The sequence below is a fragment of the Lineus longissimus genome, chromosome 4 (assembly GCF_910592395.1).
Source record: "Lineus longissimus chromosome 4, tnLinLong1.2, whole genome shotgun sequence".
NCBI classification, from domain to species: Eukaryota; Metazoa; Nemertea; class Pilidiophora; order Heteronemertea; family Lineidae; genus Lineus; species Lineus longissimus.
Window position 1 is genome coordinate 17,008,773 of NC_088311.1, and position 27,594 is coordinate 17,036,366.

At 41.4% G+C, this 27,594-nt stretch overlaps 2 protein-coding genes across 2 annotated transcripts in view; both read right to left on the minus strand.

Annotated features, from left to right (window-relative positions):
- Nucleotides 1-11,162: 11,162 nt before the first annotated feature.
- Nucleotides 11,163-14,326, minus strand: LOC135485956 (receptor-type tyrosine-protein phosphatase T-like). The gene is made up of 6 exons (XM_064768386.1): nucleotides 14,306-14,326; nucleotides 14,049-14,183; nucleotides 13,498-13,641; nucleotides 12,633-12,796; nucleotides 12,136-12,271; nucleotides 11,163-11,700 (listed from the first exon to the last, which is right to left on the minus strand). The coding sequence occupies exons 1-6, from the start codon at nucleotides 14,324-14,326 to the stop codon at nucleotides 11,626-11,628; spliced, it is 675 nt and encodes a 224-aa protein (XP_064624456.1). The 3' UTR covers nucleotides 11,163-11,625.
- LOC135485955 (receptor-type tyrosine-protein phosphatase epsilon-like) overlaps nucleotides 11,626-27,594 on the minus strand; it is a 28,834-nt gene continuing 12,865 nt past the window's right edge. The window contains exons 14-26 of the mRNA XM_064768385.1: nucleotides 26,685-26,758; nucleotides 26,327-26,363; nucleotides 22,515-22,612; nucleotides 21,630-21,749; nucleotides 21,004-21,152; nucleotides 20,556-20,691; nucleotides 19,454-19,603; nucleotides 18,630-18,717; nucleotides 17,764-17,837; nucleotides 14,049-14,183; nucleotides 12,633-12,796; nucleotides 12,136-12,271; nucleotides 11,626-11,700 (exon numbers count right to left, since the gene is read on the minus strand). Of these exons, the coding sequence (XP_064624455.1) occupies nucleotides 11,626-11,700; nucleotides 12,136-12,271; nucleotides 12,633-12,796; nucleotides 14,049-14,183; nucleotides 17,764-17,837; nucleotides 18,630-18,717; nucleotides 19,454-19,603; nucleotides 20,556-20,691; nucleotides 21,004-21,152; nucleotides 21,630-21,749; nucleotides 22,515-22,612; nucleotides 26,327-26,363; nucleotides 26,685-26,758 (1,436 nt within the window). The remainder of the gene's footprint in view (nucleotides 11,701-12,135; nucleotides 12,272-12,632; nucleotides 12,797-14,048; nucleotides 14,184-17,763; nucleotides 17,838-18,629; nucleotides 18,718-19,453; nucleotides 19,604-20,555; nucleotides 20,692-21,003; nucleotides 21,153-21,629; nucleotides 21,750-22,514; nucleotides 22,613-26,326; nucleotides 26,364-26,684; nucleotides 26,759-27,594) is intronic.

Sequence of the window (27,594 nt, forward strand, 5' to 3'; positions counted from 1 at the left end):
GTCTAGGGAGTCATGTGTACCAAATTTCAAGTTCATAGCTTCTAGTTCATAGGTGTAAATTGATGGACAGTGTATTGGGAATGATCTGATCACTTGTGACCTAACCACTGGTACTTCTATCAGTGGCTACGGTGTGGTCAATCAGTTTCCCTGTCTTTTAGCCTAAGCTTATTGACAACGAATCTTCAATAAAAGAAATCTCATTGATGATTAAGAGAAATCTTTAAGCGTCTGCCATCCTAAACTCTTACTATAAAATTGATGCAAGGGCAAAATGCATATTTATTTAACAAATTGGTGTCGTCCGCCCATTGTCCATCCTGATTGAACAATGTTGAATCGTATCCAACGACACTCCGCATAACATCTAAGTGGGTTCGGCTTGCATATCCAGAAACGATCTTAGATCGATGATTCTATAGAGTAATATATACTTGGTCCAAGATCTCGGTTATAATCGATACTCTATAGATAAAACCCTACCGTTTGTGGTGCTTGCTCCTGTGAATATCCCCAGCAGAAGAATTAGCGGGAAAATCATGCTGACGGCGTGTCCTTTCATGACGATAGAATCAGGAACCTGCTTTCAAGGTCTACTATTCTGTCAATGAGAGACACTTCCTGGATCGTACACGTAAAATACATATTTATTGTATATTCGACTCTACATTGGCCAATGTGGCGCTCGCTATATAAGTGCTGACAAATAAAATAGGCCGGGTCTATTTGGCAAGCCGCTCGCCGAACAGGCATCTTTTTTTGTCCTGTTTGGAGAGCCGCTTGCCAAACAGCACTAAAAAGCCACCCTGTTCGGCAAGCCGGGCTTGCCAAACAGGGCAAAAATACTACCCTCTTTGGCGAGCCGGAGAGGTTACAACATGTTGGCCAATCAGAGAGCAGTGACGTCATATTCGAATTTATATGCGCATATTTAACAATGGCCGACTTCCCGCTCTCGATTCAATTTCTGTTTCTAAACTCGGGTTTTGGTCAATAATCCATGAAGAAGCATGTACATGTACATGACTGTATGGATTTACAAAAAAAGTCATAAACGTGATTTAACTGATAAGCATGTTAAATGCATTAGTGAGCATTTCTAAAGGCGTTTCACTGTAACTCCAGTGTTGCTGACCGTGTTGCCATGAATGATAATGAGCTCCTGGATGGTTGAATATGCATGAGTTCGGCTCTCCATCTAGGGCAGAAAAAAGGCGCTGTTTGGTGAGCCGGGCTTGCCAAATAGTCACTTCCAATAAAATAATTAAAGTAGGTTACTCTTGCCTAACCTGCCTAACGGGGTATTGAAGACAGCAGATTAAGTGGTTATCGCAAATAAACTACTTCCTTGTCGCCAACACAGCATCTCATTAGCGGACATTTTCATGCAAGCGTATTGAGGACTGAGCAATTCAAAAAGATATAGGGCCTACATGATCGTGTAACATGATGATCACAATAGGTCGCCTATTTTTTTCAATATTTGTTTTAGTTTCAACCTTTATCGTCCCATTCTGCTTAAAAACATTGACTTTGATCGATTAGAATGGAGTTACTGTAGAACAGAAAATTTGCGCGACATAAAATTTTTTTTTGGACATTTCGCGGAAGAATATTTTCGCGAATCAAGAATTTTTTTCATCTAATAAATTGAAAATTGTATAGTACACGTATACTCAAATCCACTGTCAACATGTCTGAATGTATGGAGTAATTAAGCCTATAGCACTCAATGATTAGCATCGGCAAAAGGCAATTAGGCAAAAGTCATTGAAGAGAAGTGGAATTTGTGTTTGTTTGGTGTAATCATGATACGTGCTATATGTATTGCAATGTTGGGTTTGACTCGCACATGAAAGTTTTCGATGATTGTATAGTCCTACCAGAAAGTAAATTTCCACCAATTTAAAAAAATCCACACAAATAAAATAAGATATTTGAATGCGGTTTTCAGCTGAGTATGGTATATTTAGTTGGTCATATATCTGATGTATTTGGATGCACCTCATTCCATCCTTTCATTATGTAACAAACATTTCAAAAAGGTCCAAAAATCACTTTTTTTATTTTTTGTGCCTTTTCAAAAATTTAAATGAGCCCATCACGAACTGTGCTTTATGACCATCATTTTTTGGCACTTGCAATTCCATAGAGTGTGTTCAATAGTCATGACAAATACACATTTTTACTTACGGTTTTTATGTTATTGAAAAAAAATCTCTTCCATAACCTTTGATAATCCCTCATGTATGAGCTGAGTTGGCCATAAAGACCCTGACTGACTGCATTGCTGACGATGAGGGGTGTTCTCAAAGGTCACCAGCTGTCTAAAAAAAACCAATCACCTGTAGCGAGCTAAAACTAATCTTCGAAATAAAAGAACGAAAATAAAATAAAATAAAAAAGTTACTTTTTGGACATTTTTTAAATTGCTTGTTACATAATGAAGAGACAGGATAAGCTGGACCCGAATACAACAGATACATGACCAAATAGACATACCATTATCTGCTGGAAACCGCATTCAATTATCTTACTCTATCTCTGTGATATTAAAAAACCTGTGGAATTTACTTTCTGGTAGGACTGTACATATGGAGAAATAACTACACATATATCGAAGTGTAGGTTATTTTATTTTAGGAGACTTGTGTTGGTCTATTTACCACTCTGCCACCGAAGCGACCTGGTCACAATCTCGATGCGTTGACTGATTTTTCAATATGGCGATGACTAATGGTATTAGAGAGACTATGTCCCCTATCTCATTCCCGTGGCGCCCCTCTAAATGTTAGGTTGCATCTGTATATACAAAGTAGCTTTATTGATACGGAACTCACGTATATCGGGTGAGGAAGAAAAAACCCGAAGTTAAATGTCTCTAAGACGCATTATCCAGGCAACGGACAGAGCGGACAGATTTTCGAATGAAGGGATCAAAATGGGTCAGGAAAATATACCTCTACATCGTAAGGGAGCCAAAGCAGTTCTGCACCGCCTCTTTACTACAATCTGCCGGCGTTGTGCGAATTATCCAAGGAGGAGGCTTTAGGATTGACGCCTACTGCCGGTAAGTCGGCATGCACCCCTGCAAAGTGACCTGACGGCGCCAAATGGGAGACGCGGCTCTTCACCATTTATTTCATAAATTTGTTTGATCACGCCCAAACATCATCTGTCAGGAATTTTCCCAGAGGTTAAAATTACATTGAAAATCAATGACAGAGTGTTGAACATATTTTCAATACAAGCTTTGAGCATCTCATTTGTAACATTATCAATACAAGTGGCTTTGTCATTCTTAACTGCTCGAACGCCTTTAATAGAGAGTATTCGCACCCGCACGGTTATCCAAACGACTACATTTAGGTCATCAAATAATGCGGTCTTATGACGTTTACACATACGGTTTGGAGAGATTATTATCCGTAGCTAGTTACAATACGTGTGTGAAAAAAGCATGATTATCCAAAAAAAATCTTCCCACAAAGATAGTTTTTCTTTATAAATCATTAATGAAAAAATATCTTTGCAATTTTTGTGAAACATTTCGTTTCTGGCATTTGTATCCATGTTTATTTCACTTTTAAATATATTGTTTATAGCCGTTCATGATTGCCTTTTTCATTGATGTCCAAAACAGTCAAAAGAGGCATTTCGCAATTTAACTGATTAAAAAATCAGCACTGTTAAGTCATCGACTTCTGTGCGGTCGTTACGTGTACACAGGCCCTTATAAGAGGCCTTTTGGCTAGCATTTCACGCATAACAAGCTGGATATCCGCAAGGTAAATGGCGTTTAGCATGTTTGGTAAAATACACTACGGGTAGCTTGATTTTCTCTGGTGGTAGATCTCAGTGCCAGAAGTAGCTAATTTTTATTAATCCTTTGTTTCGGAAATAATTTCGTATTCTTTAAATGGAATTTTATGATTTTAAAAAAGGCCTGCATAAAACTTACCTGATTCTCTTGTAGCATGGCGACCGAAGGTGCAAGTACCAGCAAGTCAACAAACCAAAAAAACGCGCCTACTCGATTTTTCCCGGCACTTGACATTCTTCTTCTCTGAGAACTGGTTGCGGTACAACCAACAACTAAGCCAGCGTGGGATGAAGTCCACGAACATGTGAACACAGCTTTGACGGAGGTGAAGCGCGACAGCTTTGTCACTCTCCGGGCATGCAAGGATAGGGTGAAAACTCTCCAAGAGGCTCATCAGAAGGACGAGTTGAAATCTCACCTTAAACACTGAAACATTGCAGTGTAACACAAATGTGGCTAAGAGCGGCCCCATACACTCTGTGTCATTAGGCCCTTGGTGATTTTTAGTTACCAGGGAGATATCATTTTCTTGATGGAAAAATTGGTCCAAGTATATACATGTACTATGTGTTTTTCCATTGCTTTAGCACCAATTAAAACACTATTTTATAATTTATACTCCCAGTTTCTTTCTCGGCTGAAAATGCGTCACGTTGACCTTTGATCAGGACCTGCAATGCTACTCATCAACTTTTGTGTCACTTTTTAGGTCTGGGACAGATGAGGAATACGACGAGCGAGCCCAGCTGCTTACTGAGTTGGCCAGCCTTAGTGTGGAAAGGGCGGCCAAAAAGCAGGAAGAAAAACCTGATCTCAAGGAAGCCCAGGGACGACAAATACGCCAGGCTGCTATGGAGACGCTGAAAGTAAGAGACGATCCGGAAGAACACGCAGATGGTTTTGATCGTGAGTTGGACGGAGCTGATAAAAATCTCGAACAACATGGAAAGAAAGGTAAGAATAACTTTTTCTTCTTCACGAAAGTATGAAACTCGCTTTAATGGCAGCTACTGATTGACAGTACGTACATTGTATTACATGTAACATAACCCGACTCTGCATTAAACGGCGGGTACACTATTCTTTTTGCAGCTGCGAATTGCACCACCATGCCGGCAACGAAGAAGCGTCGAACTGATTCTGCAGAGTACGTGACGTATCTAAAAGATCAACTTTCCTTTGAAAAAGAGCGTTTCGAAGTAGAAAAGAAGGAAAGAGAGGCGAGGGTCCAGAGGGATCAGCAAATGATGGAAATGATGATGACGTTGGCAAAAACAAAAATTAGATGCTGCTTGCACGATGTAAGATTTGACAAATAAATAATTACTCGCAGATTAAATTTGGACTTTTCGTCTGTAATTTGCACAATTCAAATATTTTCTCTACGTTTACAACGCAAAGTTCAGGCTAAATAGTTCTCTAAAGTTGGAGGGTCCAGTTGAAAGTACTGACTCGTCTGATTGCCATAGACACATGTACGACAGTTGACCAGAAGAGCACCTACCAAGTAATACTTGGCTACTGGAGACAACAGTACTTTTAAATTTTTCCTAAAGTCCAAAAACGCGTAGTTTCGCAATAAATTTCCGAACTCCCATTCCACGCATTGACGGACAGAGGACATTCTCCTGTTGAATTCTTCTTCTGCGGCACACAGGTTTGCTCCTCTGACTGGACTCGACAGATACCTTCGAATGGGATAAGCCGGATCGCCGTATATTGCAAATGGCAGGCCATTCTTATCAGTGAGATCTCTAGCCTCCATTTGCTCCATCAGTCCACTCATACGAAGCAAAGCGCAATCGTGTCGACGCCCTTCCAGTTGACCATACAGACGCGTAATCAACCCGTTTGGTATGGCTACTGACTGAAATTTAATCGCATGTATACGCGTATGCCCATTATAACACACGCGTTGATGGCGTGTTGGCCTGCATATAGGACGAACCGTGCCATCTACGAAATCTATGCAGTTCAGCAGCGGGGCACCCTTCGCGTGTATCTGGTCTGCATGGATTTGAAGTTGTGCGGGATCCAGCCATGGGTTGTCGAGAGTCCTAAAACGATGAGCATGAGTGTTGTACAGAAGGCTTATAGTCTCATCAATCACCATTGACATGGTAGATGCAGGTCGTCCAAAAAACCTTTCCAAATCGCTCAGTCTGTTCGGATACGAAAATCGCCTTAAAACCTTACACAATGCATCGCGTCCGCTGCACGTGCACCTGTTTGTTACAGTAATGACATCAGGAAGTCCCGACAAGCGATACAGACGATACAGTTCTTCCTTCTTGAACCATGTTCCTGAACCGAAAGTTGAACCATGACTGGTCATCAGCAAGCTCATCCAAATTAAACCTCGGCCATTGAGGGTCGTATGTAATCACGCGTTCCTGTGGTCTATCGTGAAAAAGAATGTATAGAAGATCTTCATCCTCTTCCTCGACTGCCATTTGTAGAAGGTCCATGTTGAAAGTCTATTGAGCGTCGACTGTTCACTTTACCACTTGTAGGTCTCCTCGGACATGACCCGTGCAAAGCGCAGATAATAATTACCTAACCTGTCGAATGCCATTGACAAATTGAAGGTACCTGCCTTCTACAAGGGAAACTTACATAAACCTTGTCTATCAACTATCCGTAAAGGCTAACCGAATCTATCAGCGAAATCACGATAAATTAAACGTTGACCGTTTCACGGTTACGGATGACTAAATGTGGTCGTTAAGCCTAAATGCTCATTATGTAAACTATAAACAATAGACTGACATAATGGATTTTATGTGGGATAACCTAATCAACTTGTTCAGCCCTCACCACATGCTAATCAGCCAGGTCTGGGAGTGTCCAGGAATATGGCTGACCAATCAGATTCTAGCTAGGGTCCCAAGCTGGTTTCAAGGGGCTAGCTAGCTTCAAGGGGCAAGAGCTTTATTACTTGCCAGGTTGCAGTGAGACGAACAAGTTGTTTAATTATTTCGTTTTCCACCTCCTCCACTCCTCCTCCAACTTGTATAGTGTCTCAGATGCTTATTTTTTCTGAGTGGTGGTTGACCCCTTGCAGTTATGTAACATTTAGCGGATTACACTTCGCGCGTCAGCGAGTTGAGTCATGTCACGTGATTGGCTCTGTTAAGAGCACGTGGTATGTGAATATTTCACATCCTGTCCTCATGATGTTACGTCATCCGGACATTTACTCGTCACGTGATTTAGCTTGATTTAGCTTGCTGATGCGTTTGTTGTGGCCGCTACATTTTGGGGGCACGCCCCTTCTATTGGTATGATGCAAGTAAAATCAGTCAAAATAAATTTGGCCAATTAATAATATATTTCGGAGTTTAGTTAGTTATTGGGAGACTGCATAAATGTACTGGCGTGAATACTCTCCATTAACTTCCTCAACAGAGATAGGACAATTTAGATGGGGTTGTCAAACATATTCACTGACTGGGTGTCATCCACTTCCTGTTCAGGCTGTCCATCTTCTGCATTCAACTCTGCAAAATGCCTATAACATTTATCTATGGTAATATTACCTGATGAATCACCTGAGTTTGCACCTGAACCTCTATTTATTCAACAAAGACTAAACTTTCATTGGATTTGAATCTTGGGCATTCATAATCTTCTTCTAAAAGTTATTCCTCTCAGCCTCTTTTTGCTTTAGTAATTGCTTTTTTGTAGCCCTTACTAGCCTTCTTCATTTAGCTAATTTTTCTCCTTCCTATTTCTACGATACATTGATTTAGCATTTTCCAAATTGTTTCGCTCACACACACATTCTTTATCAAACCACTAGATTTTTTGAACCCTTTTAACTCTTTTTTACCATACCACATCTGCCAGCTGCTCAACAACTAGTTTGACCATTACATACAGTTTAACCGATCTGGTCTTTGATACTTTTTTCTCGTTTGAATCTAGCTGTTGGGAGGGCATAACGGTCTGCCCTTATAGTCGACGTAACGAGGGATCCTCGTTTCAAATGGGCGCGACATTGGATTAAACCCGCCATCCAGTTTCCAACGAGGCACCTCCTGTACCTGCGTCTGCAACGGACAAAAGTTCTTCAATGATACCCATGGTCCGATATCAAACTACATGCGACTATAAACATGATAAAGGCAGACCCTGTCCCTCCCTGCTTGCCCCAAGGTGGAGAAAAACCACAGGGCATCAGTGTCTCCGGGAAACGGAGAAACCAAGGTCTGGATTAACAACTGTACCCGAGTACTTGTACACTGTACTCGACGGAAACAGGCAACAACCAAACCTACAACTCCCTATACAAACTCGGTGATAAATCGGTCCAAGTTTTCTTCTTTTGGCCATTCAATTACATGTATTTGAACGTCTGGCTTGTTTTTGCATTCTTCACTAAATGGTCCTGTGCCTGACAAATGAAAACAGGACCCCCTGGCCCCGTAGCCCCTTTTTTCAAATGGCAAGTACTGAAACAAGATATATTCAAATATTCTATTTGATGGGCTGAAGGGTGGTAATCGTGTTTGGTTTTTAGGTCAAGGTATGTAAAAACCTAACTTCAAAGAAATCGGACCTGTAGTTCTCGCTCCATATCTCAAAACGATGCGGACAAAATATTTACGAACGGACGATAGCTTAATATTTTGTGATGGAAACAAAATAGATAAAATAACCGTTGAATGCAAAAATCCATCTTTTTAATAGTTTCTCAATTTATACATACAAAAAATAAATAAATTGACATACGAGTCACTTACGGACATATATTCCGAAATCAAACCCAGGAAATTAATCAACTGGTTTAAAGTAGCATTTATCACACCACTAAGAACATATACTTGCATTTTTAGACGTTTTAATGCAAATTCAAATTACAACAAACTATCATAGACGCAATTTACGTTCCACCGGAAAAGTCATCACAGAAGCCTCCCCATCATTGAGGTCTTATGCAATGTAGGGACAAGAGATTCGCTGGACGTGTAGCAGCCGGGTATGAAGGTCGCCAAGCATTGTTCTTCGAACTACACATGAACAGGATGAAGGTAGCCTTGTTCCACTACTATAGTATGCGTCTAGATTTCTTGCTGTAGAGTAACAGAACGCAAACTGATGCTTTTAATTGTGTCTGAGCCGGAGGTCATGTTATCTGCACATATTCCTGAACCATCAAACCACGACGAAGCTATTATGCGACTGTATCGGCCTCGTCTTATAACACTTTTCGCCGAGAATTGCTCTCCAGAAATTTCTATGGACTTGATATCAATTGCAAATTGACAACAATCCGATCCATTCACAGTATACGTAGGATACATGACCATTGTAATTGCTATTTACTAAGGGGACTTTTTCTGTTTTCACCAAGATTTCAACTGAATCTACTTTGGTCCAATATGTTGAACATAAGGCCGTCGGAATGCTAGTGCACTGCATATCTACAGTCGCCTGTTTTAGCTCAAGATTTTTAGTTTTTTAACACAGATTGAGAATTGCATTGTAATCACTCCATTCTTGTCTCGGCCCATGCCCGATTCTATTAATCTGTCTTTCTAAACACATGTGTCAGATCAATATCCCATCCATTTGAATTGAATTTACCGAGAACACCATAACTTACAAATGTAAACAACCAAAATGTATAAATAGACCCTAAATTTTTGATGAACTGTTCCCTACGACTCTTTTCGACCAATAGTTATCCGTATGGTAATTGTGGTCAGATACGTTATTGATGGCATACTAGGCGTTATAATTACCCGATATTGTTGATCACTCTAATGACTCATAATTCCCAAATATTCATATCAAATAACGGTGTTTCGTGCTAAAAATAGCTCCATTCAATTGCAAAAGGATATTTTACAGAAATTTATGGACATCATTCTGGGCACAGCATCACAGACGTGAACACCTTTTTGACACTTTTTGTCAGTCCACAGGCACTTTTTGGAATAACCCGATATACACTCACATTTTTATTTCAACTAGCACCGTCTTGAATAAATAAAAATAAGTGTAGTTATATACGTACGTATCTACAATGTAAAATATAGAATTCCTATACAACGTGTTTATAAAACATGGCACAAATTTGCATCTAGCCACGGCCTTTGGATCACTCACACAAAGCCCTGCTGAGTATGGCCTGATTTGGTGGGATATCTTGGCCATAACATCAAATGTCCATCACCTCATTGTGCCATCCTTAAAGTTGACATGTATTGATACACTAAATCATGCATCTTAAACAGAGCTAGCCTGTGATAGCAAGTTGTTGCTTTTGTGGGGGGCCCAATTTCAGCAAGGCTACGTGTGAGTGTTAAATGACCAATCCAAATGCCTGCAATAAGAGAACAGGTTAACAGAAAAGTTCTTTGAACATCAGGTAAAGCATAGTCCAGGTCATGATCAAGGAGGATACCGCGGTGACGTCACATCACGTGATCCCGACCCATATTAGTGATCGCTATGGCCAATCAGATTCAGTCTACTGACAGCATCAGTACTGAACACATCTCCACGTCTCACTGTCTGGTGCGCTTTTGTACACAAAAACACCAATAGACATGAAATATTGCAATACCTAGTATGGATTCTTCCTGTGTAAAATAAAATTTACAGAGCAGATTAACTTCCACGAATAAAAAAGACGTTTGGCGTGGCCAAAGTGCGGAAATAATGTCTCCGCTAAAATACACTACGAAATACACTAGGCAATGCACTACGCAATATACAGTAGAGATGCAGTTGAGTTTGTTATTGTTTTGACTTTGAAGCCCGCCCATATCATAATATATTCATGTATTCATGAAGTATGAACTCATTTCTGTCCCATACAACTCTAAGAACAGTCAATTTCTCCTAAAATCATCACCGAAACCGCGATATCCGCAGGAAGATTTCGTTCTAGTGTCCGAAAATGCATGATCTTACAGGGGCGCTAACTCGACAAATAGAGGGGATCTATGCGAGTTTTAGTTTTTACAGGTCTCGAACTTGTAAAATCTGTAAACATGCCTCCAAATCCCATTATGATAATGAAGAGATTGCCCCATATCTGGGAGACTGTTTTGAAACCATCGCTAATTTTGGAAGATCGGTGCCCGGCTATTTGGTTTAAAAAACCCTATTTTCCCCATCAAAACAGCACTTTTCATTATTCAAATGATAGCTTATTGTCTGAAGACTTATTTCATAGCAGAAAAGTACTAATAACTCTGATTTGATGCGAAAAATCTAACTTTTTTGATGACTTGATTTTCCCTTGGCCGTGGATCGAGTTTGTTTACAATATGCAGCGCCATCTTGGAAAAGCCGTGACGTCACCGCGGTATCCTCCTTGGGTCATGATTCAGCTGTTAATCTAGAGTAATACTGAATCACTAAACATCAAGCATACTTAGCTGATGATTTACACCTTATTCACAAAATTCTGAGATCGCTAGTGCCTTCTTGGTAAGTCTTGGTAACACGTAGTTAAATTACTCTAAAGTCGTGATATCAGGCTATACTGGGATAGTTGGACCGACGCCGATATATGGCACCAGCACCTACATGTAACCTGGTATACATTTTGCCATCGTAATGAAAATATGCAGGCCTACATGTATCTCTTGAGAGTTTACATATACTGAATAGAATGATTTTGACACCCGTGGTGGTGGAGTCACGAACCATTTCCAGCCACAATTTGCCTGGAAACAACATTCCCTTTAAATGATCGATCGACTGCTGCTGGTATTTGTATCATAGATTTCGACAAACGATTCGTTGCTCAAATAAAGTAACTCCCTGGGAGTATATTGCACTGTTTACTGGAAGTTAGCATAGAGGTCGAAATTTTGTAGGTATCTCAGAACGACTTCATGGACATACTTGTATTGCTCCTGAAAGTGATATCGAACATGGAGAATAATATTCAGGCAGAGTCATGGCGTTCATCTTTCTAATGACAGTTTAAACCGTTCGTTTAAACAATTCCAATCGCGTAAATACGTACTAAATATACATTTCAACGTTGCCATTATGTAGACAGATACACACATACTATTCATACCAAGTTTCAACAAAGTTGCCTGCATGATTACTGCAATACGGCATTGTGTATAGGTGGCATCTACCTTGTGTATAACTGCATTTCTATTTCGCCTCACCACCAGTTATTTCAAACAGCGTACCCCTTTAAGACTTTAGGTAGACGGTAGGGGATCGTATGATCATGATGATTGCATTAGACAAAACACGAGATCCGGAAGACTTATGAGGCTAAATGACAATGTCCGACATTGATTTGGACAAAGTTGCAAAACCCGGGTACTTACATAAGTGTTGACGAGTTGTGGTCTGTGTGACCTCAGCAGACGGAGATACTGGAAAACATCCACCTCCTGGTCGACCTTGACCTTCTCAATGACAGAATGCGCCGCACAGAAGACACCACTTTGGGAAGCACCGTCCCTAGAAATGATATCACACCATAGAGGATGACGTATGCGAGGACCATGAAGGGTTGGCCAATGTGTAGGCCGAGGCCTTTTTTTTAGCATTTTGCCATGCGCAATCATGTCGTGTAAAAGATAATTAGGAGCGGTATTTAGTGCATGCGCCAGCAAGAAGGCTTGCCAATTTGAGAAGCAAGGTCCCTATAGACAAGATATCAATGAAATTGTTAAAATACGACCTAATCACATGCAAGAAAGGTATGCTATTTATCAATCATTTTGAACCGTGAGGAATAACTCCGAGCACGAACATAATCTTTCTATTTTCTTTGTGTTGTATAAAGCATGAGCTCTCATTCCAAACTAAAGTCACCTACAGGCATTGTACAAGTATCTTCTTGTTCTCGACCTTTTGTTGCCACTTCTCGACCTTTTCTAGCAGATCCACGATCGCCTCCACGGATGCTGGCGTCGCCTGACCATCGGGCCAGTTTTGTAACTGAAAGTGCCGGACCACTCGACCAGATATATCATCTTTTCTCTAAAGAGATGGTAACAGTAAAATAAACTATAGGCCAGCTAAGCCCAAGCACTTTTATTCGCTCAACTTTTGTTCTCCGGCATTCATCTACCGTTGCAGCAATTTAAATGTTTGAGTATTTAATTTCTCGTTATAACCCAACAAAATAAATGTGACCCGTCAAGATCACAGCAAAACCAGGCCCCCTCGCTCTGAGCCTGGCAGGTTGAGACGGCCTGTTGGTTCATTTCTCTACTGTCTGCCTTTTGTGAAATATGAGCACATCAATTTCTTCCATTATCTCCTGGTGTCATTTAGGCTCATCTTCTGTGCGTCATGCACCTGGTTTTGCTGTGACGGGTCACAAATTATCTCGCGCAGAGCCCAATGAACATGAATGTTTACACCAGTACTCACAATGAACATTCAATAAGTCTATGGGCATTGGCAGGGCCTCGCGGCGACCCGTTCGAGAGCGGCACCCCCGATATCCAATTGGAAAATCCCGCGTGTCCGCCATCACCCGGGTCACAGCAGCCCCGTGCTCGCCGTCCACACTTAATAGCCTAAAGCAATGCTATAACCCGATCTGTTAACTGCGGTCAGAGTATCTATTGATCATAGTTTCTATCATTAGCCTTTACAAATACAATTTAGATAATGGCGTAAGCCCCGTCTGCTATTATTGACACATGTCACAGAGCAAGAATGTCCGTACTTACTACGCCGACTTTGCCCGCAATCTTTGATATCCTTATGTTTCTGACAGTGATATCTGTGTTGGATGTGTCCACGTCCAGGCAATCTACTATCAGTGGGTGATACTCCATCTGCTCAGTCTCTTGTGGCCAATAAACTGTGGAAAACTGATATAAAAGAAGGTCGAAAAAAAGTCAGTTTTCGATAAAGCTGCCAGGACCAAGGACCCGGTATCCTTTTATAAATGACCAGTTTGTTTTGCAAACATCCATGTCCCATTAAAGTTCATGGTTCCAAAATTTGTTTGTCTATGTCGCGATTTTTTATCTAAATTACTTATTTTTGAATATCTTTCATCGTTCTTGCTAAGGTCAATTGATGTTCTCGTTGCTGCTCCTCGGTGCCCACATGAAGACTCTGGGATGCTGAGCAGACGTGCGTTGAGCAAGGACCTATCATTCAAAATGCACAATTAGTCGAAGAAATCGAACTGCAACTTTACCTTTCTGATACCTATACGGTCTACTGTGAACTATAGTGACAATGTTAACCCTTCGAGGCCAGTAAATATTACCTCATAAGTATCATCGACCATGTTCATCATAACAATAGTGGAGATTCCCGTGTCATGCACGATCCGCCAGATGTCCTTCATTGTCTCAGGGAGGGGCATCTGGGTTATAATGTAGTTGTCCTTCTCACCGTAGCCCTGAAAGCAGATGGTGGAATCTGAATTAAATCGGACTATGATAATACACAGTGGGTTTTAACATAGAAATGTCACAAGAATGATGATACCCCCTGCCAAATACCGGCACAGCATTGTATTACAAATAATGCTCTTAATTTCATCTTGACGCAAGGGCCCAACGCGCCGCGTAGCGGCAAAAAAGCGAAGCTGGCGAAACATTTATAACGGGTCACCGTCACTTATTATTGGACTTATAGCGCATTTACGGGGTTGCAACTATTTTGCTTTATAGTGTCACCAGGAAAGAAAAGCATGCGACCTAACGCCGATCTATTTGTATAAAGTGATAATTGGAAGTCATATAGTAGGAAAAATCAATAAAATAATCATTCCATTTCGTCTTTTGAGGGCATTTTTGATTGTAAAAAATATATGTGTACGTCACCGTAGTCTCTGCAATGATAATTTTATCAGAGCAGTCTCGCGCAAGTAGAAGTTCTTTACCTATTAGTTCTTCACTTATTAGTCTCAACGTCTGGCGCAAAGCCAGACGTTTTCCAATACGATTTCACTACGATGTTTGACAAGAAGGAGCAGTGCGCGAGATATGCTAATGAGCAGACTTCCCTCGCTTGAGTTTCTGAAGAATGTTCCATATCGCGCTAAGCTCATCACTACTGATTATGACAGGCGTGCAACGGTAGGTATCTCCTCCCCAACTTCCACCCTAATACGGTACAATAAGTTACCATTTGATGGGAATGGGACAATGCCCTCACTGTGTATGGAGTCATAGGGATAAGAAGACATTATTCATTAGTGTTGGTACAAGTGATTTTGCCCAAAAAGCATGCGCATTCAAAAAACGAAATATGCAAGGTATCACGTACATGACCATGACGACGTGCAGAAAGTGCACTGGCCAGTGCATACCCTATGGCTATGTACTAGTAAACATGGTAAACATGAACAACATCATTATTCATCGGCAGTTCATTTTACTCCGAGCTTTTCCTGAAACATATAGCCATGATGATTAGGCCTACCATGTACCATGACCAATAACAGCACCAGATCATGTAGATGTCAACAAGTTCACATGAACCGTATAATCCCGCATGGCGCATGTGGGGCATGCGTCTAAACCAAAGCCCCAAAATCACTTGTTTTGGTCCATTTCAGTTTCACTTGTGTTTCCCCCGTCTCCCAGTCCATAATACATTTACAGTTTACAATCCCCGATCATGGCCCAACAAAAGGTCATCGGTTGACTAAAGGAACACAACTGTTCAATGTATTAATAGTTGAATGCGATCAAACTACGTCTTTTCAATCGTGGATTGTAAATTTAACCCCATGGGCCTAGGGAAGGCCCTATAACAATACTTTCGACACAGTTATTATCTCCGCTGCCTCCACCATGTTACACACAGTGCTCACTGCTGATTCTAAAATGCGCCACCTAGTCAAAACAGGACATATGTTCTTCTAGGAATAGATCTCTTTCCAATATTTCGTCATTCCACTATCGTCATCACCTCATCATACTTTCATTGACATTACAGGCACACATCCACAGAGCACTCTTCAAATCATCTACACAGTGGTTATCCAACTAGGATTATAAAGGTAATTTCTTAGCCCCGCACAGTGGGTTTCAGTCTTGATAAAGGGGCACAATTGCTAGCAGCTGGGTAGGCAAGATAAAGTTAGACGAAGTAGCCGATAGGGGTCTCTCACCCCTCAAAGTCCGTCACAACTATTCAAGCTTGTACAAGGAATACATGCAGCGCTGACTCTAACAAGACCCAATGGGAATGTCACACAGTCATCTGTCAAAAACAAGACCTATGTTGCAGTATGATATCTTGCCAATATTTAATAATTGCACTATCGTCATCACCTCATCATACTTCATTGACATTACAGGCACACATTGACATTGACCACTGTTGCAGTCAACGACACAGTCGCTATCCAAGTAGCATTATAGAGGTAATTATCATTATCATACCTCATTAGCATGTGAACCAATCACGTCGCGTCCTTTGCGATCACGGCAAAGCCTCATGGAATAATGTCTTTCACCGTTGAATAATTTTTCATATTCCATGCCTACAACTTCAATTTCTTCATATTCCATGGCTAGAAGTTCAATACTAATATAATATCCAAGATAAAGTTACAAGAAGTAGTCAATAGGGGTCTCTCACCTCTCACTGTATGTCCACACTATTCACGCTTGTACGAGGAATACATTCAATGCTGAATCTAACAACACCCAGTGCCCTTACTCTGTATATTAGTCACTGGAAGATGGCCCATTTCACTCCTTCCTTCTACTTCACCTATAATATCATTGCAAACGCCTCAGTTCTATGATATCACATTCACTTTCAGCTGTCATGCAACGCAACAACTGTGCTATCTGCCATCGCACATCAACGAAGAAGTGCAGCCGCCCACATTCCACCTCACGTCTGTCCGACCAGCTGCAATCCTCGAGGACGCCCCACTGTACCACGATTTCACTACGATGTTTGACAAGAAGGAGCAGTGCGCGAGATAGGCTAATGAGCAGACTTCCCTCGCTTGAGTTTCGGAAGAATGTTCCATATCGCGCTAAGCTGACCACTGCTGACCATGACAGGCGTGCATTGGACTGGTACAGGTTGGAACTGAACATTGAATATGCTGGTGGTGACGCTTTCTGATGAGAAGTTGGTCGTGACTGATGCAGTATCCTTGGACTTGTCCACAGCATCGTTCAATCATTGCTCTCTGAGCTGCCTTGATTCTGTACTTACCCAAATACTAAGACCAAATGCCTGTTGACTGTGCTTTAAGAGAGACTGGCGCCATGCCTAGAGATATGACTGACCCCTATTGGCAAATTTGTATGACTTTATCTTGCCTACCTAGCTGCTGCCTATAGTCTCCCTTTAACTGCGGAACACTTCAAAGTCGATAAAATGCCATGTTCCACCTTTTAATGTGTTCAGACCGCCATTTTCAAAATAATCAAGTCAGGACACTGCCTTCTAGTCTCATAATAAATTTTGCTTTCCTCAATAATAACATTTCTTCTTCTTCAATGCTTTCATCATTCCAAACTTCTCCTCCTCTGACTTTTACAGGGGTACAGTCATGGCAATCAAAACCCAAATACTGAGACCAAATGCCTGTTGACTGTGCTTTAAGAGAGACTGGCGCCATGCCTAGTCTCTCTTAAAGCACAGTCAACAGACACCAACCCCCTCAGACTCAGAAACCACAAACGCCCAACCCTTCCTGCTACCTTAATACTTCTGGATCTCATATACACATTATTGCCCCGCTTTGAAGGCCTACTCCACTTGTATTAAAATGAACATAAATTTCAACAGCGCTACTATTACACTGATAAGCAAATACCTTGAATGCCAAGCTTCAACGCCGAATCTTCGTGCATAATGACTTTAGCATTGCATTGTCTAATTCTATTTACGTGAGCCACAAGATATAACACAATATAAACGAGACGCGTAGAGTCAGACCAGCTTTTAAGTAGTCCTCTACTGGGGAGCCCGATCACCAATTGTAACATTCGCGGTCTTACCGTGGCATAAACTGCATTAACATAATCATTCCATCCATCTATTGGTGTAGACAAAACCACACGAGATGCGCCATCTGTTGAATAGAGACATTTATAACTAGTCAGTCTACTCAGAATTTGCCTGTGTCACGTCATTTGCTTCTACTCTCCGAGTCGAAAAGCTGCATCTTCCGTCATTTAGGCTACTCTTTGACCAAAAACCATTTCAGCTAAACCATTTCAGAATGTATTAAGTGAAGGGTACATCGTCTTCCCCTTACTGGTGCCCCCTTAAATCTGATCACAGATGGATAGTACCAAAAATGATATCATTAGTCTTTACGAATTCTTAATGGAAGTGTAGGATACATGGCCCCACCCATATCCCCGACAAATGTCCTTTCTTCTGTTCGATAGCCAAGTAGACAAGATTAATGGCCTTAATAAAATGATGCGTAACAACCCTCAGTAAATCGAGATATTTTTGCGAGGCTTTTATTTCCGCGATTTTAGCAAATGCTCCATGAAACGCGAGAATTTCGACTTCAAAGCATCAACCAATGAATTTCTGCATCGAAGGCAAACATTTCGTAGTCTATTGGCAAGTGAAAATGACAAATACGCCAAATTTTGGCATCGCGAAAGTTTTAAGGTTTACAGTATACATGTCAACATACAAAGTACCACAGTGAAACGGTCGTCACTTCAGAAATGCCATGCCGACTTATCGACGTTGAACATCAATCCTAAAGTCTCCTCAATACGCACTATGACAGTAGATCGTCATGCTGAAGTGTGGACTTTAGGATAGACTTACAATAGTTGGTGGTCTTAAAGGGGCTACATGTTTGCGACTGATTTTTTTTTTCAGACGGCTGACCACCTACCTGGAACAATGTCCTGTTTTCTGTTTTTGCTCATGTTCGCCAGTGCCTGTTCTGAAGGGCTGATGGCATCAGTGAATGCACCCAGAATCTGAAATTGATAAGACAGTCCAAAACTGTATTGTGACTCCAATCCCTGCCGTATGTCTGCCGTGGGCCTAGTCGTTCACAGCAAGGAAGTTATTGTTACACGAGAATTTTTTATTGAAATAGAATGAAAGATTGGAAAACAAGAATTTTGCCATATTTTCAAAAACAGAAGATTTTGACAGAATTGAAGAGAAAACACAAGAAGAATTGAAAATGTGATAACGAAGATTATGTAACTCTGATTAAAAAAGACACAGCCTGTGAAAAACTGTGTATCTGGGGAGACGGAATTCAGGTGTGGTGGAACACATGATCTCTTACACAAAACATAAAAGCACAGCAGCGCTTTCTGCCTGAGCTAAAAAGCCTCTTCAGCAATTCTGATCATAAATATGAAAATTTATTGTTGTTCATGCTTGATTCGTCACGCCATTTACTCGTAATCAGTTCGTAGTAGGCCAAGAATCTCTAGATTTGGATGTTTGCATCAGTTATATTCTAACATATTTAGGTATGCCATGGGAGAGCCTTTTTTGCGAGGAAAATATCGAGGGACTCGGAATTCCCGAATACCAGAATCCGAGCTCAGGAGTTGATAGGTCCCTCTCCTCGGTACTCATACACTTGTGAAAGAAGGTACCAACCAAGTACTGGTTCTGTAACTGACAGGTCGGTTTCCTCGGTATATTGATAGGTCCCCCCCCCCGTATAATAGATTCGAGAAAGAAGGTACTAACCGAGTATTGGTTCTGTAATTGACAAGCGTCTTTCCCAGGTATTGCTTTGATCATGTCACTGTACTTCTGAGGAAAGTTGTCACTCTTGATGGACGTTATTCCTATCTTGAAATACTCTAAAATTGCGTCATGTATATGTGTGTACTGCCCCTGTAAAACGGAACAATGATAATAACTGAGACGAAGTCCCGATAGTAGCTTTCTGATGAAAGCCAAGTACGGTGACATCTGAAATGTCGAGGAACATTTAATCTATCTTGTACTTCGGTCTGGAACATTAGCCTGTTTCTTTCGGCGATCTCTCTCCACCAGTCAGGCTCTAATACCTACAGATCTAAAAAGAGGTCTATAATGGAATAATGTCTGTTTAAATTACTAACCATGTCTACCCAAATTATCAAAGCATTCAGGTATTCGAACCACACTCGAACATGTTAACTAACCGTGTTTTGCTCCATGTTCGGTCTCAGTACAGAACGAGGTGAGTCAACATCTCCGAAAGTGTCCTCGAATTGAGGGACCAATGTTCGGACTCGTAGATGCTGACTTACCAGGTTTTGTGCCATGTTCGGTCTCTGCTCCCTCATTTTAGATGTTGACTTACCACATTCGGCTTCTGCTCGCTCATTTTGATAGAATACTCGCAGATTTTGACTTACTGGGTTCTGTACCATGTTAAATGTGGTCCTTGCTCCCTCATTTTGATTGCCTACTCGAAGATGTTGATTAACCAAGTCCTGTACCATGTTCGGTTTCTACTCCCTCATTTTGTGGGCATACTCGTAGATGTTGGCTTACTACATAGGTTCTGTACCATGTTCAGTCTTTGCTCCCTCAATTCGAGGAGACTTTCGGAGATGTTGACTTACCTCGTTTTGTATTATGTTTGGTCTCTGCTCCCTTATTGTAGGTGTTGACAAACCAGATTTACCACATTCGGTCTCTACAGTCTCATTTTGAGGGTTTACTCGTAGATGTTGACTTACTAGGTTCTGTACCAATGCCAGTTTCTGCTGCCACATTTGAGATGTTGACTCACCATGGCGAGGTTATGCAGTCTCTGCTCCTTCATTTTGAGGGCATACATTCGATGATGACTTACCAGGTTCTGTACCATGTTCGGTCTCTGTTCCCTCATTCTGAGTGCACACTCGTAGAAGTTGACCTTTTTCTCAGCCTTTCCTTGTCGGATCAGATAGTCGATAGCGATGAAGGCCCCAGTCCTGCCTACTCCAGCACTGCAACAAACAAAGCGAACAGTTCAAAGTTGTTTCTGTGTGTTGAAGAAGCACGCTAGTAGATATACATGTAAAAATAATCAGTTACTGTTGTTAGAACCAGTGGTTCTGTAATATTGTGCGAATCGTCGATGGAATACCATGGACGAAATACTAGTTATTATGCAATACAGCTTGCAATGAAAAACCGCCGGAGCTCATTGACGTACTTACGAGAAGCCAAGTGATACAGCAGCAACCTTTGGTCGAAAAGCTACAATATTTATACTCTGAATACAATACCTTACACCAACAAATGTCTGGTTCACTTACCTGCAATGTACCAATATGGGTACCTTCCCATACTCAGTCTCCTTCAGAACATTCGCTCTGAAGTTTAGCAAAGAGCAAGCCAACTTGGGTACATCGTGATCGGGCCAGGCGGTGAAGTGGAAGTACTTGACAATGCGCACCTCCCCATTCTGAAAGCAAACAATATTGTATGATCAAGATAATTGCGTATAACAATATAATTTTGTGTAACAGTGTGGAGTAACATGACCTTCTTTGCCATCTGTAAATATAATAATTTCCAATAGTAGCAAAGAAAAAATAATCGCAAATTAGGATCTTTCAGGAGAACCTCTTGTTATCGTGGATACCTTGGTTATCTTTAATGCATTTTCAAAGTGATCATGGCGAGGGTCGTTTTGCATTGATAGCACATCTGTGCTCTGCCAAATCAACAGGCCCGTAGCTGGCTTTTTGATCATGGAGGGAGGGGGCATACCACTTTTATCCTCAGTCAGTCCGACCAATTTGCATGAAAAACCTGTCGTTTGATGACTTTTATTGACACTTGTCCACCTACCCCATCTCTCTCTCAAGCATTTTCAAGCCAAGGTCCTGAATTAAAAAAATCAAACAAACCCATATTGAACTGATGATAATAAGCGTACCAATGTGACCTTCAGGATCCGATTCACGTAGTCGGTAAACTTGTACTCTTCCACCAGCTGTATGGTAAATGGCCCATACGTGTTTTTTCCCTGGCTCGGCCAGTATTGCTCGCACTTTTTCTGAAATGAAAATTAAACATAATTTTGATTGAAGGACTGTAATGTTTTGAAGCAGAGAGAGCGCCTGTTATGACATGTGCTTTTCGTTCTTACTGTAATACTCGCCAATAAGATCCCAAGCTCGACAGTACCCGATTTCTACTACCACCTCGATGGGTAGAGCCTAAACAGCCGGGCATAATAAAAGGCCTTTCGCACCTATAAAAGGGGAGGGACATCTTGTCTTTTTTTCTTCCAATTGGTATTTAATTGTAATATGAAAAGTTCCGCTGTAGAGTCTTGACTCTTCATGACGATTACGTTGTTAACTCTTGAATAGATATCCCAAGCCTTTTATGGCTACGAAAGGCCTACTGTTGTTCGGCTATTCAGACTCTACCCATCGAGGCGGTGGTACAAATCGGGTATTGTCGGGCTTCGGATCTTATTGGTGAGTGGATCCAGTATATTATGACAAACTAGGGAATGCTATTTTCGAATTTTGCTTTCTTATATTATGACAAACAAGAGAAATCAAATTAAAAAACATTTGAAACAAGTATGGAAACAAAGTATGGGAGGTGATTTTGCTGGGGGCAAGTTATTCATCACGCGCATTCCAGATTCAACCGTCTTTCTTCTGACCAAATATAGTGTGTTCGTCTTTGAACAGAACTGAATGCAAACAACCTGTTGATATCAGCGTATGTCAATAAATATCTACATTGAAAGATTCTGTTTATATTGAGGTATATAGGTCTTTCAGGCCGATTGATGTTTACAAACCTTTTCCTTTTCTATTGTCTTGGTGAGCATGACGATGGTGTCACAGCGTTCTTGCCATATCATTCTCCATGTAGCCGTAATGGACTTAGGAAGCGGACCTGCATGTTTACAGATTTTTAGAGAGGAATTACCAATACAAAAGTCGACGTCATAGTATGTCTATTTTCTATAGAGGTATTTTCACTGCCATGGTTATGAGATGCCAAAGAGTGATTTGGAAATCGATGTTACGATGTTGCATTCCACTATATTGCAGGTTTTTGGATTGTTTTTATACCAATCATACATACTCTAATCTCCCACTTACCTGTCCCATTTCCAAACCCTATCGCAAGTGACTAAGTCCGAATATTGCTAATTTTGGTTGGGGCAGAGCTCAATTTATGGAACAGCCTGGAGTAGTGACATGACAATGGACACTGTAAGGCTTTACCACAATCTTGCCTAGTCACGTAGTCGTTTACGTGTACTGCGGCTGGGCGACCGGGGCAATTAGGGTCACGGTTTCGTAACAGCTCAAGATCACTGTGGCGATTCGTTCACCATTTAACACACTGTATTTACACAATGGGAGCTACTACAACCGATCAATTGCCCAATGGAATAAGGGTGATTATAGAAGAGTCCTGGCTATTCTGCAGTTAAGCAGTGAAGTGGTCTAGGAACACCCACAAGGAGTCTTTAAACTGTGATCGGGCCTGATTGTTGATTTCATCACCTGTAGTTAAAAAGAGTGGCCTCGTCTTTGACATGGAAGGGTAAAGTCACTAGATTGGAACTGGGACGAAAGAACAGGGTGATCTACTGCCTGATAATGGGCATTAAAGAAAAAATTGAACAGAAGATTAACATTCTGATAAGGTTTTATTCATCATGAAAGTCAACATCAGCGTCATCAGGGTCAAACTCAAGCTCATCATTAACCTCTTCAAGTTCCCCATCTGCTGGATGCGGGATCACTGGGTCGTCATTCCCGTCCGGAAGAAGTCCACTTAGTCTCCACCCACTGACTATCACTTGGAATGCCACTCTTTCCCAGGCGAGACTGATCATACGTACTACTTCCTGGCGGGAAATCTGATCACAGTGTCCATCATCTTCGGTATGTCCAATCTTCCAGGCTTTCCACACCAATCTGAGATGACATTTAAAACTGCGATTTACAGTTAAGTCCAAAGGTTGCAAAATTGAAGTGCATCGTCCAGGAATGAACGAATCCTGTCCATTTTGCCGCGGAATTTCCTCCGTAAACAGATGATGTCTATGGGCAGGGTAGTGATCCAAGATGAGGAGAAAGGTTGCTCCGGCAATAAATGGCACAACAATGGCTTGCAACCATTCGATCAATGACTGATGTCTTGCCCAGCCATTCGGAGTACCTGTAACCTAAGATTAAAACGTTTCGTTTAGAAATAAAGAATAAATCGGTGCAATTCATGAAAATGTATGACTCATTCTCCGATTGTATTGTTGCTCAGCCAGCTGATAGCTTTGGGAAATGGTTTCAAAGATCAACGTACTGCAATGATTCTAAAAATAGAACAGGATTCGTAAAAAGACCATTAAACACGAGGAGCAGGCAGATCATAGAGCTAGCTCCATTGGCAGTTGAAGATGATATGGTCATCTAACAGCTAATAAACCAGGATTAGTTAATGAAAAGGTTTACTTACTCGCACGTTCTGGGGAGCATGGGCTCGCAGTTCTGCAATAACTTCGCCTTCAGCATCCAAGCCCCTAAAGTTGACCTCAGCTGGTAGTTTTCGTTCATCGCTGGAGACGGCCAAGGTTACCGTGCATCCAATCTTCCCGTTCCCTCTTGAGGATCTGATGTCGATCGAATGTGATCCTGTTGTAGCCATTGTGGTTTTCGGCACCATGTCAAAGTTGACAAATGTTTCATCCATGTTGATGATCACATGGAAATTTCCATTTTGGATGATTTGAGACGTTTCCCTACGATAGACGGCCGCTATTTCCATAGCGTTGTCGGGGAGGGTTCGCGTGTCCTTATTCTTTCTTCGATGGCTTATTCTTTTTCTGAAAGGAAAAGGAGACCACTTTTAGCTTTGAAAAACGTAGCTTACTCCCCCATTACTGTCCATTTCTTGGTCATTGGGCCCATTATTCCATTATGGCAGAACAAAAGTTGTGAGAGAACCCAACCCAAGTGAGATACCAATTTACGAAATGGCTTCGTTGTTTTTACCTTTCTTTGAATCGGGTCAGCCAGTGATCTGACGCTCGGAAATCCTGATTGCGAGGCCTTTGCGCTCTCGTCTGCTGCCTTTGTTCCTCCGTCAGATTAGTCCACCATTGTCTGTATTCTCTGGCTGCTTGTGACTGGAGATCGATCCCGGATACTGGAATTCCATGCTGGCGGCGTTGAATAAACCAGTCGTTGAGCTGATTTTCCATGTCTGCCCAAAACGCTGAAAAGGACAAACGGTAGGCCTATCAAGCAGACGGTGAAGGGATGAATCGGAGGGGGAGAAGAGTAGAGTATGCCTGAAATCTAAGAAGAGTCCCTGAATAATGTCGAACTATGGATAAAACCTCATTTCACAGTGAAAGCCTGAACTCACTGTCGCGCTTTTGCGCCGCGTTTTCACCGAGGCGCGGAAATCAATTGTTATTCATTAGGTGAACAAAGGATTCCCCGCCCGGCGGTGAAAATGCGGCGGAAAAACGCGTCAGTGAGTACAGGCCTTAATCTTATGGGCCTACTTCACTTAAAATTGTACATCTTTCGTAAATTCCTGACAAAAATGAGTTACCTTGTTCATCATTGCCATGCTGCCGAATCCTCCGCCGTCTCCTCTCAATTTGGGTGGACCTGTCGCGGCGTTCCGACATCTCTTCATACTGGTCTAGCCATCTTGAGAATGTCCTTGGATGGATGCGGTGATGTACGGCAAAAGAACGACAAGACCGGGCATGCGCAATGCCCATCGCATGGTGCAGCCTAAAAGTATCCACGTAGTCCAAACGCTGATTCAAGCTGTAGCCATGAAGATGTCTCCTTTCTTGGCCTTCGTTAGCCGCACCATTATTACCTCCGTCGTCACCACCATCACCATGCCCACCATTACCGCCACCATCACCGTCGTCACCGTTATCCATCGAATTCACGACCCAAAATCCAATGGCAAAGCAAAAAATCCAAAACAAACGCATCTCGTCGATTAACAAATCGAACCTCTGACAAAAACATCAATGAGTACACAAGAACTGTCCAACTTCTCTTATACTGTTTTGGAGAATACGTAATTGTTATGTCACTGAGGTCATCCGTAACCTCACCCGATTAGGCCTAGTGTAATTCTTTGCCAGGCTCTGGGGTGTGACAAGGAAGTCGACAGAACAATTATAATATTGATCCAGGGCATTCTGTTTCCGACCATACCCCACCCCATTTTATTGGACTTAGGATTTTCTGATGATTTTCCGGGTTCAGGAATGGGACAGGTAAGTGGGAGATTAGAGTATGTCTACCGCAGGAAACTGCAATGTTATGGTAGCGTTTGTAAAGAAACTAGTTCGAACACACCAGCGCTACCACCTTCAAGAAATATATGTTATGCGGTGGGGCTGAGGCTTATACGGTTGTTCTTCAGAAGACAGTGTTGAACAAATACGATGATATTTGGCTGTTTTATAGATATATACGTCTAGTATCTTCCTGTTTAATCGAAATATTCATTGGTTTGTCTTAGCCTCTGTGACGAATTTTATTCTGATAAAATATTCTTTGTAACATGTATGCGTTTTTGTAATTAATGACAGATAATAAAATGATAAATTCATCTTACCCTGAGAAGCAATGTAAGCTTTCTCCTTATCATAACCCTGCAAATGCAAAAATAGAGCATCATGCTGGAGTCCATCCGAATCTGAATCTAGTCTCTGGTTAATGTTAGTGCATTTATTTAATTGTCTTTCAAATGCAATTTGTTGATAGACACTTAACACGTGAGTATATACTAGTATCCGTACATGCGTGCTTCGCAAGTAATATTGAATCCGATGATCCGACGATCGGACACGCACGGAAAATTACAGCTACAAATTGGCAAATTCAGAGGTGTTTTCTTCTGAAATACATATATAAGGGCAAACGTCTTCCTGATATGCTTTCTAGATGCAGACTAGAGTCACACGACCACTTACATGGATGTAACTTGCATTGATGTAGTCCGATTGCTCTTCTCCAATGGGCTGAAGGATAACACGACTGTGATCATCTGAAAAATAATCACACATGCTAACGAGTAGTAACTATAGTCCATTCGTAAATGCAATCTAATCTGTACTTGGTAAATGTTATACTAAGATTGTAAGATTTGATTAACCATGGCAAGGATATAATTTCTTTGTAAAATGTTTTGTGTACATTGACGAAGTGCATTCAGGGATGTAGACATTTTCCGCTCTGTACGCTTTATTTCTTGATCAATCTGGTCTAAATCTTCGGGTAATTATATTTTCCTGTCCATCCACTCGGCATGTGCCAAGCATAAATGAGAAATACCCAGAAACAAAATACTACCTATCCAGGTGCCCCCCCCCCCCAAATGACTACTTCTGGACTGACAATCTTGAATCTTAAAAATCCTGTTTGGTTTGAGAAAAAATTCAAAGAAATCCGACCAGCAGTATTTTGGGCGAAGCGGATAAAATATTAAGGAAAGGGCTATGATCTACAGTACATTCCCCGTAGAAGCAGCATGTGGTCTATGTCTATCGATCTGCAAATACAAAAACGTATACAAAAACACTTAAAGGACCATTGGCATTATTAAGGGTAATATTACCCAGCTCTCGGCTGCCCAGTCACAAGTAGTTTCCATCAAGAAATTGCACAAAAAATGGAATAATTCAAAATCTGACTGAATTTTCACGCTTTTCCGATGTTGACTCCGATTTGACCCGAGTTAGCTCTCCATGCGTCGACCCTTTAAGCATTGAACGATGCACTAGTGAGGGGTTTCCTGGAGCCATGGATCTACCCTGTGACGTCTGATATCAATTTTTTCGACGTCACACTGATGGCGCTTGATTACCCCGCAACTGCGACGAT